Source organism: Corvus kubaryi, unplaced genomic scaffold (assembly GCF_017639235.1).
Source record: "Corvus kubaryi isolate FWS band 111438036 unplaced genomic scaffold, C.kubaryi_AGA036_p1.0 split1-131, whole genome shotgun sequence".
NCBI classification, from domain to species: domain Eukaryota; kingdom Metazoa; phylum Chordata; class Aves; order Passeriformes; family Corvidae; genus Corvus; species Corvus kubaryi.
In genome coordinates this window covers 5,840,775-5,864,669 of record NW_024582073.1, presented here as the reverse complement: position 1 = coordinate 5,864,669, position 23,895 = coordinate 5,840,775, and the positions used below count along the sequence as shown (strand labels likewise).

The 23,895-nt window shown below is 37.0% G+C and overlaps 1 protein-coding gene across 3 annotated transcripts in view; it reads left to right on the top strand.

The window, feature by feature from the left end:
• Window positions 1-23,227, top strand: part of SLAIN2 (SLAIN motif family member 2) — a 33,401-nt gene extending 10,174 nt beyond the window's left edge. Inside the window, exons 3-9 of one of the 3 annotated variants that reach the window (XM_042053081.1) lie at window positions 4,752-4,916; window positions 6,341-6,502; window positions 7,739-8,098; window positions 10,191-10,328; window positions 15,276-15,353; window positions 19,742-20,051; window positions 21,778-23,227. In XM_042053081.1, coding sequence (XP_041909015.1) covers window positions 4,752-4,916; window positions 6,341-6,502; window positions 7,739-8,098; window positions 10,191-10,328; window positions 15,276-15,353; window positions 19,742-20,051; window positions 21,778-21,844 — 1,280 coding nt within the window. In that variant the 3' untranslated portion in view covers window positions 21,845-23,227. Of the gene's footprint in view, window positions 1-4,751; window positions 4,917-6,340; window positions 6,503-7,738; window positions 8,099-10,190; window positions 10,329-12,093; window positions 12,153-15,275; window positions 15,354-19,741; window positions 20,052-21,777 lie in introns of those variants that run through there. The other 2 variants (XM_042053082.1, XM_042053083.1) reach the window with 2 other exon arrangements.
• Window positions 23,228-23,895: the final 668 nt, after the last annotated feature.

Sequence of the window (23,895 nt, the reverse complement as noted above, 5' to 3'; positions counted from 1 at the left end):
TTTACAAACAGTCATTAATTTCTACTCATTTTCTGGATTGTATGAATGAAATAAAATGAAGGCATTAGATCGTGAGTCATGATTTCAGAGTTCTATAACACCTGCATAGTTTGGTCAGATGTTTTCAGGAAAAAACAATGTTTTTAACTTGAAAGTTTTCTTGTTTTTTTTTTTTAAATAGAAGCCTGTATTAAGGTATCATAATTGTTAGGTGCTTGTCAGTATGTTAGCATGGAACTTGGTTTTCTGCTAGATTACCTATTTTATTTCATCTAAGGAAATTGAGGCTTAAGTTTTTGAATACTTTGGGGAGATGATATTGATTTCTTTTCCTCCCATCCCCAGTAACTTAAGATCTAGTTACAGTCAGATTAAAAAAAACCCCAGGGTTCATTATTCTTCCTTAATACTAACTAGTTGGTTATAGTCAAAACTGGAGCGTGTTTGACCCTGTGAGAATGAAAGTCTGCATTCTCCATCCTTCTACTACCAGCCTTTTTTATGTCAAACCAGTAGCAAAACGCTGAAGATCTGATTAGAATTCTCTGTCCATCTGGTTTCTTGCTTTATTTTATTTCTTTGTTGGAACCTATTTTTTTTAAATGATGCTGAGACAACTTACTTTCTTGCTATTAATAGCTATTCTTTTCCTGTTCCATCTTTCTGTAGTCTGCTACTGCTACATGTTTAACTGTTATCTTCAGGAATTAGCAGAATGGTTGGACTTGAGCTAAGGGTGTATGAACATGCAGTTCCAGTAGTGGTTCCAGTGGCCACCTCCTTTCTATGGAACATAAACTTTGTGCTGAGTTTATTTGACTGTAACTTTTTTCCTATCCTTGTATTGTTTTATGGAGCAATTCTGTCTTTATTCTGGTTTGTGCTGAAATTGTTCTTAATAAAATTTGAATCTATTTTTTATTCTTGTAAAAATTATGGGCGTAGTGGTGAAAGTGCCCTTAGTGTGAGTCACCTACGATCTTCCCCTATTTCTTGTGCTTTTTTATGCTGCCTGGACAAATGTCTATTAAAAATGTACCTGAACAGTTAACATAATCTATGGCTTGGTACAGGCAAAGACTGAGATTCTAAACAACGAAAAGCACTCAGATCACAGGCATTTATAAATGATGATACAAGTTTGGGAATCTGAATACCACTGAGTATTTAAGAATGGATAGCAGTTGATTGACCTAATTCTGTTTCTGGTTTAACTTCTTTCAGAACTGAGTAGAAGTGTTCCAGAAGTACCACAAATTCTGTTACCCCTAAGGTATCTTTAAAAATTCATAGCTGAAGCAGAATGGCAGGAAACTTCCGTGTGAAATGGACGCATTTGAAAGTTTTATCAAACAATGTGTTTAGGTAACTTTACCTATTTTTTTTGTTTCCCCCTAGACCTGAGGATCTGCTTCTGGCAGTGATACTTGCAAGAATACCACAATTCATCTATAGTACTAATAGGTGGAAATACTTACAGTAGAAAAGATGGGCACATGCTGGTTGGAGACGATTGCATGTAAAAATGAATTTTTAACAAAATAGAAAATTGTCCTTTAGAGCAACCAGCCTCCTTTACAGATTTAGGGTAGCAGGGAGCTTCACTGGAGAAGACAAGTAGTGTTTCTTGTAACTTTGTGTGTATTTCCTACTCCGCAACTTCAGGAGTATCTTGTGACTTGCATTTTGCATAGTACTTGTACCTCATGGACCCATCACCTAACCTGTTACTAGCTACTGGTGCAGTTCATCGATTCTGGTCCCAGTCTCCATGGATAAGGCTTTTCACACTTGTGTAACTTTCCTGAATCCTTGCTGATGATTCTTTTGCATTGACTATTTTTACATTGTCAGTTGCTGTTGTTACGTCTTTCTAATCTTAATATCTTTTTCCTCTTTTTCAGTCTCAAATGTACTCTCATATTTCACATTTTCTTCTTCCATTATATTTTTCATTGCATAATAATAAAGGAGGGAAGAGCAGCTTTCAGCTCCACACTACTGAGAGCAGTTACTGATGCACAGTGCCTTGTCAGTAGTCAGTTCAGGTTCACAATTGTAGAGCAAGTCATGCTCAGTATTGGAAGTGTGTTCAGACTAGAGGGAACTTTAGGTATATTCTGCACTCACATTTTCCAATTTCCTACAGCGAAAGTGAGATTCATGACCATTTCAGCAAAATCATAGCTAAAAGGAATTAGATGCTGCAAACTGTTTCTGGATGTTATAAAAGAAAATTTACGTTAAAATAAAACTGTTGATTGTCAACCCTCCCCTCTGGTGTTTTGAAAGCTAATGTGTAATCTTTTGTAAGCCACTGTTTCATCTAATATTAGGATCATTTTAATGTTCAAATTAGTTACCTGTCTTGCTAATTTTGTCTGACACTCCTAATAAAGACCGTATCTCTATTTGTAAAAATAGCAATGTCTTCCTGAGTTACAGAAATCCCTGTAGGAAAACCTTTAGGAATTCTGGTCCAGAAAAATGGTTTGAATCCAACTTTTTTTTCCTGGGAAAATGTATCATGCTGAAGAAGGTTCACATTAGCTAGGATGAAAACTACTGTATGTATCAAGTCTCACCACATACCAGAGCAAACTTTTTATATGTAGCAAAAGCGTGTTAAGTTTCATCCAAAAAAAAATATCTGTGTGTGATCAAATACTTTGTATCATTACAGATGTATACAAAGAGCCTGTTTTGAAGGCTATACAGTAGTACAATTGTTTTCTAATTTGTGGTTAGTATTTTAAAATACTTATCTGTGTAATAAATACAAAAGAAAGAGCTGTTGTGCAGACTTACATTTTAGGGATTTTTAGTGATATTTTCAGCAAGAGATGAAAAGTAAATTTTTTTTTGGTGTGACAACAAAGATTCAATTGGAATAGATGCTTTGGGGTTCCTTTGTGAAGTTGATATCAAAGGCCTCATCATAATCACCCAGCGTAGAGTGACTTGTAATTGCTGGTTTTGTTTACTGAGCTTTGTAATAAAATAGAGATTTCCCTTTTGACACTCAAAATAAATTGAAGGTACCTCATGAATACTTGCTAGAATTCAGTGAATTCACAAATTGCTGAAATTAACACCTATTATCTAAGACTTGCAGTGAAAGCTGGAATATAAGCCTTCCATCTTTCATCTATAACTGTCTTTTCACTCTTAACTAAAACACTGGTAATATTAGCTGGTTTAGAAAGGATCTTTACATGAGATGTAATTTTAGGAATTTGCTGCAAAGTCAGCTTTAATTTCTGCTGCTTTTGCCTCTGTACTACATTCTGCTATGGGCTAGGTTGGACAATATGTTTTTTTGGGGGCACTCTTAAAAACTGGTTAAATGATGCAGTCAGTTAAAATACTCTAGATATTTTTCAACTTAAATCTACTTCAGTAGGTCAGATAATAGTGGAGCCCCCACCATTGTTTGCACTGGACAACTGAGGATATCATGACCCAAGAGCAAAGCGGGTGGGAGGAGCAGCCGAAGCTTTGCTGGGCTTTGCTGCTGAAAGCAGCATTTCATGCAACTGTAGTCTGTTTTGGCCTCTAATGTCAAAGCAACAATAATTTTTAGTAAGGAAATTTGGGTTCAATTACTCTTTTTTTTTTTTTCTGTCCACTGCTATCAGTAGCCTAATTATTACATTGAAGCCCCTTTTCACTAAGAGAAATGTCACACAGTATTTTTTAATAGCTTACTTTCAGCAGCTGGGTGAGCTGCAACTAAATCTAATCTGGATTTATGTACTATCAAGTTGAGATTTCTAGCTTTTTCATCTTAACATTTTGCAATTTAATTTGTTCTTTTATACACTTCTCTATAAATACACTTCCAGCAGTGAAGCAGCTGATTTTTAGCAAAAGTGTGTAAATATCTTTTGGATCCCACTACCCCTGTTGAAATTCCATTTTCTGTTATATTAAAAATGTACATTTTTGAACTAAATAGTCAAGTAACTAAACAAGTAATACACTTGACAACCAGTGGAATTGCAGTGTCTTACTGTTCACCATTGTTAATGTTCACCAGTGTTTAAAATTCATCTGAAAATACCTCAACATTGAAACATGGCAGAGGAAAGCACCCAATTTAGATCTTATATTGCATATGAGGCTGAAGCCTATGGTCAAAATATCCCAAGTCATTAGAACAGAAGGTTAACAGGAGGAAATAGTCAATTTGCTTTAGTCTGGTAGGTTCACAGTACCCAGAAATACAAACAGAAGCATTTGCCTTACTTAATGGTTTTTCATTTTAGCATTTGCTTAGGGAAATTTTGTAGGTGATACTGCTTAGTTATGTGGTGCCAGTCTTGGGGTTACTGTGGAAGTATTGTGTGATCCAGACAGGTCTGAGAGCTCTGGAGAACGTGACTTCGTGGTGTGCTCTGGTTTGTATGTAATTGGGTATAGGATGTATGTTAGTATAACTGAGGTACTACTGCCCTCCTGCTTCTGAGCACCTACGCTGCTGGGCATCTCAAAGACATCAGCTGCAGTGATCTTAGATCTGACTTCTAAAACGAAAAGACTTGTCACTATTTTGTCTTGCCCTCTTCTTCCACTCTTTTCGCGTTATGGTTATATCTAGGGGTGAAGAAAGCAGTGGGAAAACTTCCTGGTGACTGAAGTTTTCTACTTGAACTGCATAGTAATTAAATCACACGGAAGACATAATACAGTATTGTATTTGTTTTTCATTCATTCAGTATAATTCATCACTTTTCCCCTCTTTCCTGCAGCTCTCAAGAGACAGAGTTTGTACAGCAGCCCTTTCAGTGCAGTCAGTTACGCAAGTTCCTATAGTCCAAATACCGGTAGCCCCTACAGCAGTGGCTTCAACTCTCCCTCCTCAACACCAGTGAAATCTGCTTTAGTGAAACAGCTCATACCTCCTGGTACCTCAGGTAAGTCAGTGTGTGTCTGGTCTTTTCCTTACTTCCTCCTTTTCCTTTCACAAACATGCTCAGATAGACAACATTTGCATCAAACTAGAATAAGAAAGACTCCAGAATTTTTCAGTGTTTTGTAGGATGTGTGCATCATACAGTATTTAAACTTTTTAGGAAAAGCTTTTTTACATACTTACTGTCATGAGATACATGTAAAATGTTTTCTTTGGGTGTCCATGTCCCAGAAATCACTGATACATATTAGCAGTTGGACCAAAACACAGAGTTCATTCTGTGGACTTCCAAGTAGCTTCTGGAATTCACCCTGTAAAATTGACAGGGGTGTTAAGTTCCATGGTAGGTGTTCAAAGGTTAGGGGTTGGTAGTTGTGAAGTCTTTTCAACTATCCCATTGCTTACTAACTGAAACATTTGGTATGCAATGTATCCATCAGTACCTCTGACATGTGAACAGTATAATATAAGGAAGAAGCACACATTGCAGTTAAGCATTCCATGAGACTTTGCAGCCAGCAGTGTAAGCATTAACTTCTGGCAATATTTTATACGTCTATTCTACACTGTAGACACTTCCTTTGCATGAGAAAAATTGATGCCTGGAATGCATCTCTACTCTGAAGTTAGAGTGTTGGCTTATTGTATATAATTTAAATTAGCTTACAGGGAAGGTGAAAAAACATTACATTGACAATCCAGCTATCACTAATTCACTGTGGACTTTTACAGAAGCCTGCGCTGCACGAGAGCCATTACCCAGTTTTTGGTTTAATCTTGGTAGCTCTGCTCTGCATTGTGCTACAATGACATACCTGCCTGGGGGACAGAGATGTAACAGGCAATGGGGTGTCAGCCAGAAGGCAGCAAGCAGGAAGAGTTTTTCCTTGTTAGTTTCCATGTTACAGTTTAGCAAAGGTGTGTAGGTGGAACAGGTAGTATTTTCAGATAAACTGTATTTTAAGCGTTCCAAATTGAATCAGTTCATTGAATCAGCAAGTCCTTATTGTTAAGAAAGATACAGTCAAACTTACAATATTACAAGGTAGTATGCAGAGATGAGAATGAAAGCACAGATGGAACCAGGTATGCAGTTGCTTTTTTGTAGAGCTGTGCAAACTTCTTAGCAGTTGAAACATGGTATGATAGACCAAATTACATGCCACTAATTTGTTTTGACACTACTGCAATGATTTTATAAAGTTGCCCATTTTTAGAAGGTAATGGCTAAGATTTGCTTTTGTAAGTTACATTTTCGGCCTAGGTTTGCAATAAAATAATCAAATGTTTCAAATGTCAATGTCTCAGTAGCAATCTCTTCAGACTGGTGGTTCTTTTACTAGGAAAGGAAATGCAGGTTCCCTTTTTTGTTTGTTTGTTTGTTTTAATAACAGCAATTCCTGCTACTTTATTTTCTTTCCACAGGTCATCTTAAAATTTCAGGAGATAGAAATCCTCCGCTAAGTCCACAGTCCTCTCTGGACAGTGAATTAAGTGCATCAGAGATGGATGAAGACTCTATTGGGTCTAATTACAAGTTAAATGATGTTACAGATGTGCAAATTTTAGCACGAATGCAGGAAGAAAGTAAGTGAGGGTTTTTTCCTGAAATCAAAGTGGAGCTGTTGGGTTTTTTTTTTTAATTGAATAATTGCAGTAGCACTTGTTTAGTAAGATTGGAAAAGGGGTATAGATTCTACTATGGATGTACAAATATAGTTCACTTGAGAAAGCTGGTTAAGGACTTCAGCCACCAGGCTAAGGAAAGGAAGTTGCTGTGTGGAAGTTTTCTTTAGGAACAATAGACAAAAAAATGCTGGAGAGTATGAATTTTTAAGATACAATATTTGCTAAAAGAATGGTTGTTAAAATGGACTACAGCCTATCACCATTCTTCTCAGGAGATGGTGCCTTCCTGATGTAATCCAGTCTTGTTCACATCAGTGCTTAAACCGTAATTTAAATTACTAAAATGTAAAGTCAATATGGCAAAGAATAGTTAAGAAAAGCACCTATATAGATGTCTCTCTTTCATTATAACTTTAGTTGAGACTGTCTTCTTGTCCCTCTGAATTTGCAGAAAGTGGTAATAATTTCATTTGTCTAACTAGGTGGTCTCTAGACTGTTATTGCACATCCTTATCAGGGAAAAAAACCAAAACCAAGTGCCCAATATATGTACTTTTTAATAAATTATATATGTGTATTACGCTAATGTATAACGTTCACAAAAATACACAAATATACACAAATTTATAATTTAAAAATATGAAATAAAGACAAGATAAATGCTGTTTTAAAAATACTAGTTGTTCTGAATTTCCTTCCTGTATGCCAGTGGATTGGTTTGCGTATCTGCAGGGGTGTTGGCACCACGCTTCCAAGACCACTGATCTAACAATTCCAGTTTCTCTAGGAGTAGCTTATCATGTTGCTTTTTTGGTTAGATTCACTAATACATTGCAAGAGACATTTTGTTGTGGCTGCTATAATTGTTACAGGATGTTACATGATACCAAAATTATGATGTAGCCTTTGTTGCTGGTATCCAGCCTGGGAGAGGAGATGAACAAGTACATACACAACACACCTAGACTGATGACAGCTGTACTAGGAAAAGGAATGAACTCACCTACTTATTTCAAGTCATTATTAGCTGGTAGATAACTTTTTGGTACTAATCACAATTTATTAATGCCTCCAATAACAGGAGTTAAGGTGAGCCAAATTTGAGTTTGAGAACTGTGCAGATATCTGTGTGCACTGTCTCTAGTTTGAACCGTTTGTGGGCTGGAATCAAGTAAACAATGTTTTTGTTGCCAGGCCTGCGCCAAGAGTACGCAGCCACAGCTTCTCGGCGTAGTTCTGGCTCCTCTTGCAATTCCACCCGGCGAGGCACGTTCAGCGACCAGGAGCTTGATGCACAGAGCTTAGAAGATGAGGAAGATGGCACACATCACACAGTGCACCCTGCTGTTAGCAGGTTCTCACCATCACCTCGCAGTTCTCCCTGGCCTTCACCAAAACAATCTCCGAGAAATTCCCCTCGCTCCCGATCACCTGCTCGAAGCATAGAGTACAGTAGAGTGTCACCACAGCCTATGATTAGCCGTTTACAGCAACCTCGTCTTTCGCTTCAAGGCCATCCTACAGACTTGCAAACTAGTAATGTCAAAAGTGAAGGTAAAAAACTGCTCGAAGTTCATTACACAAGTAGTTGTGTAGTTTCTCTAAAGGAGTTCCAGCAGTGTGCGGTCCTAAAACTATGTGCCTGTGTAACATCATGGTTTAATCTCTGAATTGCTGAAGAAAGCGCAGAGCAAGCAAAGCTGAAGTTCTCCTGGGGCACCCTTACAGTCAGATGAGTTGATAGACTTATATTTATTTTAGATCTTACCCAGTCAATGAGTATAATTGAGTTTCATAGTGACCAAGGTCTATATTTGGCAGGCAAAAGCACTAAAATAAAGCAGGAAAACTATCATTTACTGCTAGGGTTAGGCCTTGCAGATGACAGAATAAAATGCAGAGGAAAGTAACTGTGGTCAGATAAGAGTACCGTGGCGATTTATACATGCCTGTAGCCTGTGAGCTGAACGCTTTCTTCTGGTTGCACAGGACTCCAGAACTTTTCAATCATGAACATAGTCTTAAAAACATTAGTACTTAACCTCATGCATTTTAGATATCTCAAGCTGTGAAAACTGCTGCATAATAAATAATAAAGTTTGCAGTAAATTCAGTGCAATTATACTATATTGGCATAGAACAAAATAATATAATCCTGATACGATTTTCCTTTTTGAATGTACTTTCTCCTGGTAGCAATCTGGCAGAAACTCCTTTTACTGGGATGAAATTTTGCAAGCATATTCCCATTTCAGCAAACATAGTTTTTATCTGGCAAGTAAGATTTTAAATTTAGAAAGAATATACATTTAGATATTAAGAATTCCTCTTATAATAATGGTTTGGGGAAATTTTAGGTATCCAGGAAAATGTACAACACGAAAGCTAATCAATTACATTTTGACTTAATTGAGAATTCTTTTCCCATTCATTTCTTAAAATGGAAGTCTTAATGCATGCTAGACGAGCTGCAATAAAAATATCCCATGAGAGAAAAGGTACCAAAAGCTAGTATCCCACCTACCAGAAGTATCAAAATAGAGGGTGTGATCATGTTTCTGAAACAATTCCAAGGAATTATCTTGCAGTGGTTTTTGTGCAATTGAGTGTTGCTTGGTTATTCAGAGTTGATCATGCAGCAGCCAAGAAGAGTTGTTCAGGTTTTGTTTTTTTTTTTTTTTTTTTTTTAAATTTTATTTTTCTAGAATGGTTGGAGGGAAATTTGGTTGACAGGGTTCAACAGTGTACCAGCTGCAGTGCAAAGCAATGCAAACTGCTAAGGGCAGAAAGTACACTTGTTGGAATATTCAGCCAATGCAGGCTTAGTTTTGTTTTCACTTTTAGTGCTTGTGCATGGGTAACATACTTCTTCCCTGCATCCCTCTTCAGAATCAGGTTGGCCGCTCATCCTGTCAAGGCATCTGCAGTCTTTTGTCCGAAATATGTTACCAACCCAGCTCTGCATGGGTTGGAGATACACAGAATGTCATTAGACTTGAGAAATACTTAATGGCATCTTTCCATATTCTGTGAACAGTGGTACAAATATTAGAAGGCCCCTGAAGTATCAGCATTAGCTGAGTAGATAAGTCATATATGAAAGATGAAGCATAACTGGACACTTCAATAATTTTGAATGCTGTGTATGAAGAGGTTCTTTCCAAGTGGGTGGTTGTTATTTGTTGTATAAATGGACTGATATGGGACAAGGCAGTCTCAAAAATTTACTCAACTGTGTTGTTTTTACTCTTCAGGCAAGCATTTTGTTACAAATAACTTCGTAGGTAAATAATTTGAAAACTGTGCAAAACTGCAAATTAGGTTTGTCTGTTCAGCTTTCATAGTAGTACAACAAAAGCCAGAGAACCATAATCCAGATATGTTTCGATTCCAAAACACAATATGCTTGATTTTTTTCACCATAGGTGAAAAATGTTCATTCTTGCTTTTTTAGATACATAAGTATTTTGTATGTGATAGATTTGAGAAGAATTAATGTAACAAAACACACTTTTAAATTGCAATGTAGTTTTATATGACTAATGTTTTGTGTCACTTACATTTGGAGTTCAATTATGGGTTCGCAATCTGACCTTTGTCCAGCATCAGATTACACGTTGTGGTATCTTTGTATTATTTCATACAGAAAAACTAAGGCGTAGTCTTCCAAACTTGTCCAGGACATCTAACATCCAAGCTGAGTCTGTGAAAAACAGCAGAAGTGACTCAAACTTCCAAGTGCCAAATGGAGGAATACCTCGCATTCAACCTCAAGCCTCAGCCAGTAAGTACCTTTAGTGCTACTTAGTGTAAATTTCAGAATTAAGTGATGGTACTCGGCTGTCTTCCAGTCTCATGGCAAAGCAAAACATTGCATGCCACACTGGAGATGCTAATCTTGATTTTTAATCGGGCCTTTGTGAATCTGTTTTTATGGTACACAAAATACTCAAAAAACATCTGATTTCTTACTAAGGTGTCATTCATAGTTTCCTAAAAGTATATGTAGAAGTAATATAAAGAATATAAATAGAGTATTTGGGCGTGTCAAACTGTTTTCTTTCTAGGCTCTGAAAATCACCTAGATGATGTTTATTGCTTTTTTTTTAAACTAGTAAAACATGACCTGAAAGTGTTCATTTCAGTTTAACACCTTAAGTTAACTCTTGTCTGCAGTTTCTTTCCTTCTTTCTTTTTTTTTTTTTTTTTTTTTTTGGCACATGGATTATATATCCTGTTGCCAATTTTATTTACTTCAAGTGTCAGTTACTTCCGAAAAAAGGTTTGGATGAACTTGTGTCTCACAAAACACGTTAGCCCATTGCTGGACTCCTGCTTCCTAGTTTGTCCAAAAGTGCTGATATGACAATGATGCTATTCTCACAAATCCTTGAAAATGGTGACCTTAAAGAAGCCAAAGCAAATGAAAATTAAATATTCAGTGTTTATATGTCAATATTGCCAGGTCCTGTTGTTTAAATATTTCCTGACCATTTTTTTAAAGCAAGTTTCTGAATTTAATAACTTTGTGTGACATTTTCAAGGGAAGAACACATTATGAATATTATTATGTGTAGAGCTTTGAACTATAAAAATGCTGTGATAAAAGTTCATCAGTAATCTAAATATTTGATGGGAAATGTAAAATAATGTTTGTGAATTAAGGGGTATTTTACCTATAGAACAATGAAGGCATAGTGGCATACCTAGTTGGTTGTCTTAAAACTTTCAAAACAATGTGCTAAAGCTACCACATACAGTTAAGTACAGAATAAGGAATACAGACCGTGCCAAAGACTACAGGATTTCTGTCTTTGTACAGACTCAGAGCAGATGTAAGGGTTGTGTGGGCAGTCAGTCCCAGGTGTGTGATACTGTAGTAGATAGAAGTTAGTGTGACTTTACCATTGTTCATGTAAGTTACTCCAGCATCCTTTCACCTTGGCCCTCTTCTTCCACCTTTTGCAGACACTCAGGTGGAATTTCCAGCTGAAAGGACATCAGTGTAGTTCAAATGCATGACTGTTACGTGTTAGACAGGCTTATTAAAGTATAAAGCACTCGAAACAGTTGGACAGCAGTTCTACAGATGTGCTATTTCAGTGATTCGAAGAATTCTCAAAATGACCTGAAAGAAAGTGAAGGAAAAAATATTTTTAGTAAAAATCTCTACAGATTTTTTTTGGTGCTTTACAATTGTGTAAACTGGGAAGGGAAGAGCATAGAGAGCAATTTAGTTAGCCAGAGGGCTATTTCCAGAATTAAAAGTATATTCATGCTTAAACTTTCTGGAAAGATCAGACAACAGAAGTCTCAGTATTCAATATTTAGTCAATTACTTCACTGCAGGAGCCAAAGTGGTGTGATTGTGTTTATATTTCTTTTTTCAACTTGTGGATGCATTAAGAATTACTAGGTAAATTTGCTTCTCTTTCATAGACTATTTCCCCAAATGTGAACCACTCTAGACCAACTTACATTTAAATGTAAGTTAAGTATCATTAATAAAGGCCAGATTTCTAGCTTTTACAGTTTCCCTGCTCTTACAGATGTTTGTCAGAGTCTTGCTATTGACAATCGTAAAACGGTTTGTGTGTGAAGTCAATGAGTAAGTATCTTTGCTTAGTCTGGATTAAAAAATTTTCTGCAAAACTGTACATTGTATAAAAATTTCCAGAATTGTGTCCTTTTTTATTGTATACTTTCTGTTTTATTGGTTTTATATTTTGTCACTTTGCACAAAGCACTGTTAAATTGCAGCAAATTTTTGGTTTCCCTTGGCAATGATTTCTGGGTATTGGGATTTGAAGCTTCCTCATACACCTGCTAGTTTTGCATGAGCTTACCTTTGCAAGGATGCTGGCTTGCCACCCGAGGTCACTACTTTGCTCCTTGTCAAAGATTTGCGGTTCATAATTTACTTGCACATTTGCTGTGGCTGCAATACTGAACTTGCTATGGTTGCTGGCATTCAAAAATGAGCTAGGAATCCAGTAAGTTTCTGAAAAGACAATTCCTCTTACAGTTTTATAGCCAAATTGTATTCGTTTGCTTACAGAAGAGAGGGAAGACACATATGATGTGTTCAGAGGTACAACTGTAAACATGAAAACATTGGCATTTTAACTTTTAGCTGCAATGTGGTGAACAATCCAAATTGTTTTTGAAAAGAGACTGAATTAAATAGCAGTTGTAACAATTAGAATCTTCATTTACTTTGATTCTCCATGCCATTCTGCAGAAAATACTTTTTTAATATGAAAGCTAGTACATATTTCACCTTAAAACACTGGAAGATACGGTAATATGTGTGTTCCCCAAGGAACAGGTATTATCTAAAGCGTTAGTGATGGGAAATCCCTGCATTGCGGTCCTACACCACACAGATTGTACAAAGCTGTAGAAGTTGTAGGGTGGCTTCCATGGAGGAGCTACCTGCTTTTGGATTGTGTGTGATGCTTTTGTACTTAGTAGAACTATGAGCACATGGATACTTTTAAGAAGAGCTAAATACAAAGCTTTCTCAAAGAGCTGTAGGTTGTTCAAACTATCAGTAAAGTGACTGGTCTGCTTGCCATGATCCAACTGCTTGGCATGTTCAGAATAAAAGGAGGAAGAGTAAGTTTTGAAGAAACCAAGTAGTCCAGGTCAGTTGATCAGAAGTAAATGTAACTACATGTATTCAGCACGCAGCAGTTGTGACAGGTAATGTCACAGCACGTGGAGCACATCAAGAGCAGCAAGTAGTGTGGATAAACATGCACTGGGCACTTATCTCAAACTGCATGTTTGCTCAGCATTGCTCAAATTGTACTGCCTAAGCTCTTTTCAGTGGTTTGGTGCACAGAAATGTTTTGCTGTTGAGTGTCTATTTCCTGGAGTCTCCATTGAGAAGGAAGGAATTTGATATGTGCATATTTTAAATCCTTTCCATATCATCCCACATCTCTGACTTGCAAGAAGTGTGAATAATGATGGGGGAAGGAAGTTCCGCGAGCAGTAGCATATTGAAATCTTAGTGAATTAGGACAAAACAAATTCAAAATACGAAGGCAGAAGTTGTTCTTCATTTTGTGTGGTATAACAAAAACACTGATTCAATAAAAAATAATGAAGTGGAATATTTGAGGACTGAAGCAGTCTGGCCAGTGGACTGCTTCAGTAAATTTCTAGGAATTATGCTCATATTTAAAGATCATACTATGCTTAATTGGCTGTTCGTATGTATGCTTTAGAAAAAGTTTCTAGGAAGACCATGTGCCAGTTGAGTTAGAACTACATATTGCCACAGGCTGTTTTGGATTAGATTCTAGTTGGGAGAAGGAATAACGTTTTTATTAGTAGAAGGCACAGGCAGAATTTTACTGTGTTGATGTACAATTTAATTCCTTTTTGCTGTTTGTTGAACATGACGGTTTTAGTTAGTTAGTAAGACTAAACTAACTAGACTGTCTAGTCATAATTTCAGCATGATGTTAAAACACGTGATGAATTTTTTATAATTCATAAGATACTGTGTATTTTGCACTGACTGAAGGATAGAAAAGGTGATAGCAATCATTATATGCTATTAAGCAAAAGGATTAACATTTTATTATCAGGACTGGAATTGTTCCTCCCCTGCCTTCTTTATAGTGATATTCACTAGTTGGTGATGGAGTTATTGAGCTTCCTTACTCAGGGTCAGGATCTTTATGCACAGCTGTTCCCCCATCTTTCTTCCTTCTCACTATGGAAGTAAACCTTGCTAGTGCAATCAGTTTTATGCTGGTATAAAACTTCATACACTGAGATAAGCAGAGATGTTTATTCATACATTATCATTTTACGAAGTCTCTGTGTAGTCAAAGCTTTATTTCACTGACTACTTTCCTCCTTCCCCCCCTTAAATATGCTGCGGTGAAAATAGGCTGAGTCAATGCGTTCCTTCTGGCAATGAGTAATTCTCTCCATGCCAAGATTCTGCAGCTCTTGGAACATTGGCTTCCTCTTGGTAACTGGTAGGTAGTGAGGTCATTTCAAGGCAGAACCAGCCCTTGAATGTTACTTGACAAAAGGCAGGACAAGGGAGCAAAGGAGCAATAAAAACCAATTTCCATCATGCTGTGTACATGCTGGCAGCTGGTAAGTCTTAGTATTAAGTCTTCATTTTAAGCTTAAATCCTCTTGCATACCTTTTGAAGAGGGAAAAAAAAAAGACATCTCTCAAGAAGGCTTAAGTCTCCATAACTGAAGAATACAATTTGTTTATATGATGATCATATTAGACAAAGATTTCTGCTTTTGTATAATGTTAGAATATTTTTTGAAAACACTTTTAAAATGAAAAAATTAGTCTTGCTAGGTCAAATATGAAAATTTAATTTTCATCTTTGTATCTAATCTTGCTCTCATATTGCTGTAGCATGTTTGCTAGGTGGCTTGTTCTCCCTTAGGTGTTTTAATTTTTGTTTTGCATTTCTGGGCTTTTTGCCCTGCAAGAAGCTTTACTCTTACCAAATCTGCGCATTTTGCACTGCAAAATTTCTGACACACTCCTCTGTAACTCTTTGCCATTAAGAGCAAGCACCATTCACAAAACCCCATCACTTCCAGAGTCATAACAGCTTTTTTGAGTGTTTTACTCACACTGCTCCTTGATGCTTCACAAGTGGATGCAATTCTGAAATTCCCAGTAAATTTAGTTTTCTTATCTTCTTAGACAAATATAACACTTCTTGTCTTTCAACAGCTCTGCAAAGGCAGAAAAATTTGCCTCGTGCTGCCTTCAAAACCAAACAGTTTCTTCAAACTCCATCTACAAAAGGAGGTAATTAACTTACATCCTCTTATCAAGCTCCAGCAAATCTCAAATAATGGTTCACCTGCATTAAATCTCACATGTTCTAGATTAATAAACTTGATCTTGCAAGTACTGTAGAGATTAACCAAGTGGTCCTTGCTGTATAAAAGTTAACTTCTTTGTCTAAATATTAAAAATAAACTGTGTTATTTAGGAGATTGAATTTTGAGATAAAAACCCAAGGAATGGTGACTTTCTAACATTAATCAGGAAATACGGATTAGAAAAGTAGACTCCTAAATGCATATTCACTAGGGCTATATTTGTATAGGAATTTTTTAAATTGCAAAATACAGTTTTTAAAACAAAAGGTGTAAAAATACTCATACAATCCTTTGTGCTGGAAACAAAAGCTAACAAATTTATCCTTGAAAAGATGAGTATGGACTAGCAACTTATTTTGCGTGCACTTGTGCTTTCTCTTTTCCTCACAAAACCAGAAGGTTAATCCCAACATAGATTAATTAAGTTTTTTTTGACTCAAGGAATTAGAGACTCTTTTATATAATATTCCAGTTTGCTAATGGCTGAACTTGGCTTTTTTTTTTTTTTTTAAAGAAGATAAATATTGAGTCTCTAATCCAATTATACAAGTTTTATCTGATTTTTAATCAGCTTTGGCAGACTTGTATGTGACACTGCCTCAGTTTCACATTTAAGGTAAACAGTGATTCTGGTTTTAAGCATAGTTGGTCTGTTGTCTATTACAACCAAGAAGATCTCATTGTAAACATCATATTACACTCAAGACTAATTCATGAGTTTGTAGATGCTAGAATCTTTTAAGCGTTGTAAGAGTCATTTGTGCAGACATGAGGGTGGCTGACAGAATGTATGTGTTTCTTTCCGGGGGTTTAACAATGCCAACTCCTTAGAGGCATCTTCATGCCATGCAGAAAGCTTTAGCAAAGTATGATGACTGTGAAACAGATTCACATGTCCTAAGAGGAAGTCTCTCAATAGTTTTCATACTTCATACCAATAGAGTAAAGTTTGCACAATGTTCTGCTTTGGCATAAGACCACCATTGCTATTCCTCTGCAGAGCTTTCTTGGCTTTCTTTCCAGTTGGCCATGCCTTCCTCTGGATGTCTGGAACACTTATTAGGTCAATGGCCTCATCTGAACCTGTAGGACTGTACAGAAAATTAGCTTTTATTTGAGTTTGTATTATTTGTAAAAATGTATTAAACCTTAGAGAATGAGGAACAGTAAACATTGCACTGCCAGTTATATATTCCAGTTTATGGCTGTTGTCATTCCTTACTGCAAATGAGGACCCTTTCAGTTACTTGCTTTGTCTTTTTCAGTTATTTGCTATTTTATAGTCCTTAATGTGTTGGTTTTCTTTCTTCTGATCTGAGATCCTTATGAACGTAGAAGTATTTAGCAGCAATGAAGCAAGACTTTCCTTTCAGAAAAATGAACAGCTGAGCAACAATTGATTTTGCCTTCTTAAAATGCTGTTCATTACGTACCTTGACACCTTTCACACACACTTTGGCTTTTTTTTTTACCACTTTGTGGTAACATCTCCCCAGCACCTTCTCTTCTCCACCTCTCTCTTCATAGAGGTGCTCATCCACCCTCTGTACCTGCTCCAACAGGTCCACATCTTTCCTGTACTGAGATGACAGATCCGTTTATTGATTCCTTTAGTTATGCCTCATCTGTTCTTTCATGTTGGGCTGATTCACCTCATCATAATGGTTGTGATTTAACAACTGCATTAGAATTTAATCTGTTTTCAAGTTGGTGTGCAGCAGCTGGCCTTGGAGTGCAAGCCAAATAAGTTTGCAACTTCACAGCATCCTACTTTGCCACATGGAGATCTCGTGCTCCCTGCCCACAATCCAGGACAGAATCCAGAGAGGGTAGGACATCTAAATGTCATGACTGCACCATGCTTCTTTTTTTTTTTTTTTTTTTTTTTTGGGTTGACAAATGTTTTAATTGTAGTTGTTTGTAGTTTACTTTCTAAGGAGATTGAGTTGTGTAAAGTTATTAAGCACTACCCTTACATGTTTGCATGTTTTTGTTAAACATGGATCAGCTAAATACTATACATAGGTATGCAATTATCAAATAGTCTGTGAGGCAGTACCTCACTCTTTATAGTCCTGTCTTACAGATAGGCCAAACTGACTATAATGAATATCCAAAACTGCTCTGAGACCAAATTCTTTATCTGTAGAACAGAATTATTAGGCAGTTTGCCAGACTGCATCATGTGGACTGCTCTGGAAGACAGTTCATTCCTTTATGTACAAGAATGAATACAGCTCTCAGCAATGTCTGCAATGCTGTGCTGACAGGAAATGTTTTATGAATTGACAGCTCAAGTTTGCAGCATGGTAAAATATGGTCAGCAGAAGGCTAAAGAGAATGGAGAAGACTGATTTACTGGATCCTTACTTCTGCTGGGAATGTGACAAGCTTTCTTCAGTTGCAACGTTTTGTTGCTTATATTCCATACCTAAAAACCTTTTCTCCCTTGTGCCTGTAAGAGGCCCAAAGCTGTATTCAGTGTTTATACACTGGCATTGCTCTGTTGGTAGCTGCTAACATGGTGCTGTGTTTGTGTTCCAACCATTGTAATGAGAAGTTCAGTGATAAAAGCTCCCTATATTTACAGTGTAGAGTCACTTGGAAATTCTGCAGGTTTGATTGCATCAATGTTACAGGCAAGGTCACATTTAAAAAACTTATAATGTAATCTATCTTAGTCCTAGGAGCACTTTGATGCTCTTCTTGTCCAGTCATTCTGTTGTTAATGCTTTCCTTAATACATACTCTGGCTTGACGCCAGCTTTTATTTTAAGGTTTTTTACTTACTCTCCCTGCCACTTAGCAACTGTCATGTGTTTTTGACCTCTCTGTCACCTTTTCTTGTCAGCTTTTCCCATGAGTGGCTTCATGCTGTTTAATATTGCTATCAGGGGAAAGGCCCCCTTGGGTAATGCAGAAAGGAATCAAATCCAATTCACATCTGTAATGAGGTACATATTAATCTTCCTAGACGTTCCCTGTAAGAAGCGGCTTCAAAGTACAATCTCAAAACTACCAGTTCCTCTATACCCCATTTAGGATTACTTGTCTCCTTTCTCACTCCTCATGTTCTTAGTGGATCTACCTTGAAAATGATAATAAAAGCTGTGTTAAGGACCAGCTGCTTTATGTACAACATCTGTCAAAAACAATACAACTTTGGTCTCACTATAAAATGTTTATTTAATAGAGGAAAGAACAGTTCATGCAAATTTACTAAATGCAAACATGTTTTCGTTACGTGATTGATTTTATTGTCCTGTGTTGACTCTTACTGACCCACCCTAATCAGTTTGAAAGCTGGTGAAATTTCATTCCATTACTAAGATTATGGGTTAATTTAAGTATTCTGTTCAGTGATAAATTATGTGTAATTTGAAAATATTTCTCGTACTTGTGAAGAATTATGCTTAAGGTTTGGCATTATCAAAGGACTGTTGAATATTCTGTCTTACTAACCTATCCCAGAAAGGACTTGGTAACAAAACCTTGCATACTAACTCAGGTACAAAGTATTAGAAAACAGGTATTAGTTACAAACAGGTATTAGTTACACTGATAATTTAGGTAATGTTTGTAAGAAGAGGAAGGCTATAAATTGTTAGAGTTGTCTGGTTTAAGTTTCATAGCAGCACCTTAACCTCTTTCATTTTGGGGGTTGGCTGATGTCATCCTTAATCCAAACTACAGCATTATACCAGTTACTAGGAAGAAAATTAACTCTATCCCAGCTGAAACCAGGACAACTGACCCCATCTTTTTTTTTTTTTTTCCATCTGCCAGAAAATGTGGGATGTAACCATATCTTTAGATGAATTCTAATTCAGTGGTTTAAAAAAAACAGCATAAGAGAAGTACCAAGATGCTCTGCACTCAAAATTTCATTATTGAAGGCTAATATACACTTTGAATCTATTTAAAGACTGTGTCACACTAGAATACTGTATTCTTCAACGTGTTCTTTCATGGATGAGAATGAAGTTTACATGTTTCTGAAGCAGTTAAATTTCTTCTTAAGAAATATCTTCTTCTCTGTTTCTTTTGACTTGATTGATAAAAGTTATAGCCAAATGAGGATTACTTACAAATCCAGATAAATATTTGTAGTAAGCAAAAGAGGGCATTAGAGTTACAATATCAAAAACACATGACAAAGAGGACATCTGAATTCCTGTTTCTCATTGCTGCTTGGTTGGCTGTATTCCATTACACATCCCATATTGTTTGTATAATCACATAAAGTAATTTCCAGTTTTTAATTTCAGTAGTATTGTGACATAAGCTGAAAGTAATTTCTGTATTTTCCAGTACCTTCTTCGAGTAAATTCCGCTCGCCTGCAGCACCGTCTCCCTTAGCTCTCCGACAGCCAGTGAAAGCGTTCAGTAACCATGGACCCGGCTCGGTTGCCTCTCCAGAAGCCGCACAGCTGTCGCACAGTAGTTCTTCACCAGGGCCTCTTGCAGCCCAGAGCTCAGGCTTGCCAAGCCCTGCCAGCAGTATTAACAGTACTACTCTTACCAGACCAGCAGGGATGAGGAGTGGTTTGCCCAGACCCAGTGCCCCTTCCATGGGGGGCATCCCAGTGCCTCGTAGCAAACTTGCACAGCCTGTTCGCAGGTGAGTCTCTGACAGGTAGTCTTAGGTTGAAGTTTTCAAAATTAATTTTGTACGCTATGTATTTGTGCTGCTTCTTCCTGCAGTTGTTATTTTGATCTCAAGGTCTTCAGAACAGAAGTGGAGACCTCCTTGTGAAGTATTTCCAAAATGGTTTTGAATCCAAACGGAGAGAAAAAGGTTCTTGTATTAAAGAGTGAAGGTGAATGAATGAAAGTGAAATCAGTAACGGAAGATACAGAACTAAGTAAATAAAGTCTTAGTCTGGGCTGAGAAGGCAGCAAGAATTTGTCTGCATGTGGTAAAAGTTACCAAAATATAGCTGGCAAGAGAAAATTCACTTGTGTGACACATTCTGGAGTCAGAACTACTTGCTTCCATAACTCAAGCAGTGGTACCATGGTGAGAGTAGTTTCTCTCCTTGGGCAGCTCTCCTTGGTGCATCTTCCAGGAGGAAGATGCACCGAGACAGAGGAGGCATCCATAGCATTTGCTAAACTTAACATAAAAATCACTGCAGTTAACCCACAGGATGAAACAGAATTTTTAGTTTAAACACAACTGTGCTAGCACTCAGCTACAGAAGTTTTTTGATGTGTCTTTATGAAAACTACTGCAAGAGAGACTGAGTATTAACTGTGAATGCCAGTTTTCACTGAAGGTGTCAAGTAGAAGCTGACACAAAGAAGCAGTCATCCATGAGAAATACTAAGAATCTCCTTAAACAGAAGGGAAAAACAATTAGTTTCTAGTACTGTAAAAAAAGATTAAATGGTGGTAAATAGCACAGTGGAAAAGTTCTGTTCTGCAGTGAGCGTTGGGCAGGGAAATGACAAATGACTGTCACAGCACTTACTGTTTTGCGGTTGGAGCCAGCACTGGTCAGCAGTATGGAACTTTGTGTAATAAAAAGCAGTTGTTTTGCTAGGAAGCTGCTGATAGTAGTGAAGTGTGGTTGTCCAAATCACAGCTTGTCTTACAGAAAAGTATTTCACTTACTAAACTTTATTTTTTTAATTGCCTTTTATTGCCTTTTTTCAAGTTTACATGTATAGGACAAAGGGAAACAGCCCCAGCTTGCACCAGAGGAGGTTTAGATCAGATATTAGGGGAAATTGCTTCATCAAAAGGGTTGTCAAACATTGGAAGAGGCTGGCCAGGGTAGTGGTGGGGTCACCATTCCTGGAGATATGTAAAAGATGTGTAGATGTGGCAGTCCAAGACATGTTCTAGTGGTGGATTTAGCAATGTTGAATTAATGGTTGGACTTGATGATCTTAAAGATCTTTTTCAGCCTAAACGATTCATGGTTCTATAATGCAGACTCTGTACACAATGCAATAATCAAGTTTCTACGAATGTCAGATTTTGATGTAAGCAAAATGTGACCAAATAAGGATTTGCCTGTTTATATACATCAGTGAAAAAATGGCCTATTGCAGGTGGAAGCAGATTAGGTTTGCGTTTTCACAGAGTATAATAGCAGTAAGTTTTCTGTCTATTTATTTATTTAGCCTTTTTTTCTGACATGGTAGTTGCCAAGATACAATACATGCGACCTGAAACTGAAAATACTCTGGGGTTTATCTTAAGTAAACTGTATTGCAGAGAAGTAAATGAATTAAGTCTATATTTCAATTATTTATAAAATGTTTAAATTCTTATATATTGTAGGTAGAAACTTCAACAGTTATATATGAAACTGAAAAATATTTCATTTCATTTTTAGATCATTACCCACTCCCAAGACATACGGCAACGTGAAAGATGAGAGTTGGAAAGATGGCTGCTACTGATCTGCAAAGCTTAATGCAAAGTTCCAGTGCTCATGGATACTTCCTCACCAGGCTATAAGACAGCTTGATTAAACAAACTGTTCAGATGTGACTCTTGGGATTTGTAAAAATTCCAAATCTCTCTGTCTCTAATTAGCACAAACTGGCAGAGATTATTATAAAGCAGCACTTTAATGACATCTAACATCAGATGTTTGGTGGTCATACAATCACTTCTACATTAAATTGCTATCAGTTCTGGGGGCTTTTTATTGCTTGCTAAAAATGTTATCAATATGAGCATTTATGAGAGTGGCCAATGTCTGGGCAAAAATGAATGAATGCCAAAGAAATGCCCATCTTGAAAAACGGCAAGGATAACTATTAACATACATTATCCAAAACTTCATTTTCAGCCTGTTTTAACTCAGCAGAAAGATTGGTGAATATGTACTATTGAAACAAGGCTACATGAATCAGAGCTAATGTTCTGATTGCAGACTGCTACAGTGCTGGGGAAATAATGCTTTTGACAATTGTGTGAGATCCTGACTGGGGCGAGTGGTACGTATACCCTTCAGGAAGAATCAGCAGTTACTCTGGAGGATTAGGCAGAACAGGGGGTCATAGCAATGACTTACCGCATCAGAAGGTTTGAATGTAGCAGACACACACAGTGCAATAGTATAGATCACATCTTTCCTATGTTGACTTATTGGCTTTACATACTCTTATGTTTGATTGCCAAAAGGGCTTAGTTCAGTTGTACAATCTATCTAACCTTAAAAGTTCCTGGCTCAGGAAAGATGGCCTTCACTATTGTAGCCACATTTTTAACACATGGCTTGCTATTTGGGGAAAACTTTTTTAATAGCAGGTTTCCTTGCAAAAGAAAGAGCAAGTGATAATTTTGATTTGTTCTAATACCATACCACTATACTTGCAGCCTGCAGCAACTGTAAATGCTTATAGTTAAGGAGAAGGAAACACAACTATGCACTTGTAACATACAAATTTTAAGGAAATGAGTTGACTCTTGATGCCAAATGATATTCATTTAGGTGATGTTCCATGGTATGAGGGAGTTTTCTGTATCCTATTTTTTTACTTTCATCCATTTCTTAAATTGGTTTGTTTTAAATTGTAAATATTTTTACAGAAGATATTGCCCATGTAAGTGTGTTTAAATATGTACTTTGCCTTACATATGTGTATCTTACATTACTGGTAACAGAGTATGAAACCTGCTATGTCTGTTTACAAGCTATTAAACTCCTCTGGTGACTCTGACTTACTCTAACACATTTTGCTCAGAACAACTGATGTATTTAGCATTGAACCATTGTTTTCTGTTCTGGAAGACATCATGCAAAAATCTGTAGCTAAAGTTGTATTGGGTGGGACTAGTTAAGTGGAAGGGATTTTGTTTGAAGGTTTTTCAGTATTTTGGATGTACAGTTGATGAAGTAAGAGAATGTGAGTGGTATATCCTTTGTGCAATGACTGACAAACACTACAAGTTGGATTGGACGGTAGGTAGCCTTCAACTGCATTAGTATCTGAGTTTGGGACTGCTGGTGTATTTTGCCTCCCACCACTAAGAGGATAACTAATCCTGAAATTCTAGCACTTGAATTTTAGGCCAACATTAACATACTCCTGGATGAAAAGCCATGCAATACTACTTGACTTGGAAGAAACCAAATAGGAAGGAGTGGAGACTAATTTGCAGCTCAGACTACTCAAGCAAGCTCTGGGTTGATGGGTGACTTCACACCCCAGACCAAGATCTGTGCTAAGACTTCAAAGCTGGGGTGTCATATATACTGTAATTGTCAGATTTCAGCAGAAACCACCTTTTACCAGTACAGAGCAGTACATACCACTAATCTAGCCTTGAGTCACCTGCAGGTACAGGGAATGGATGTCAGAATCTCACGTCACTGTTCAGCAGAAGACAGGGCTAGATCAAATGTGCATATTCTCACTAAAGCCTGATTTTTAATATTTCAGCATTTTACAAATCAGTGCTGCAGTCTTCACTGAAGAAGGGGGAATTTTAATTGGTGGAT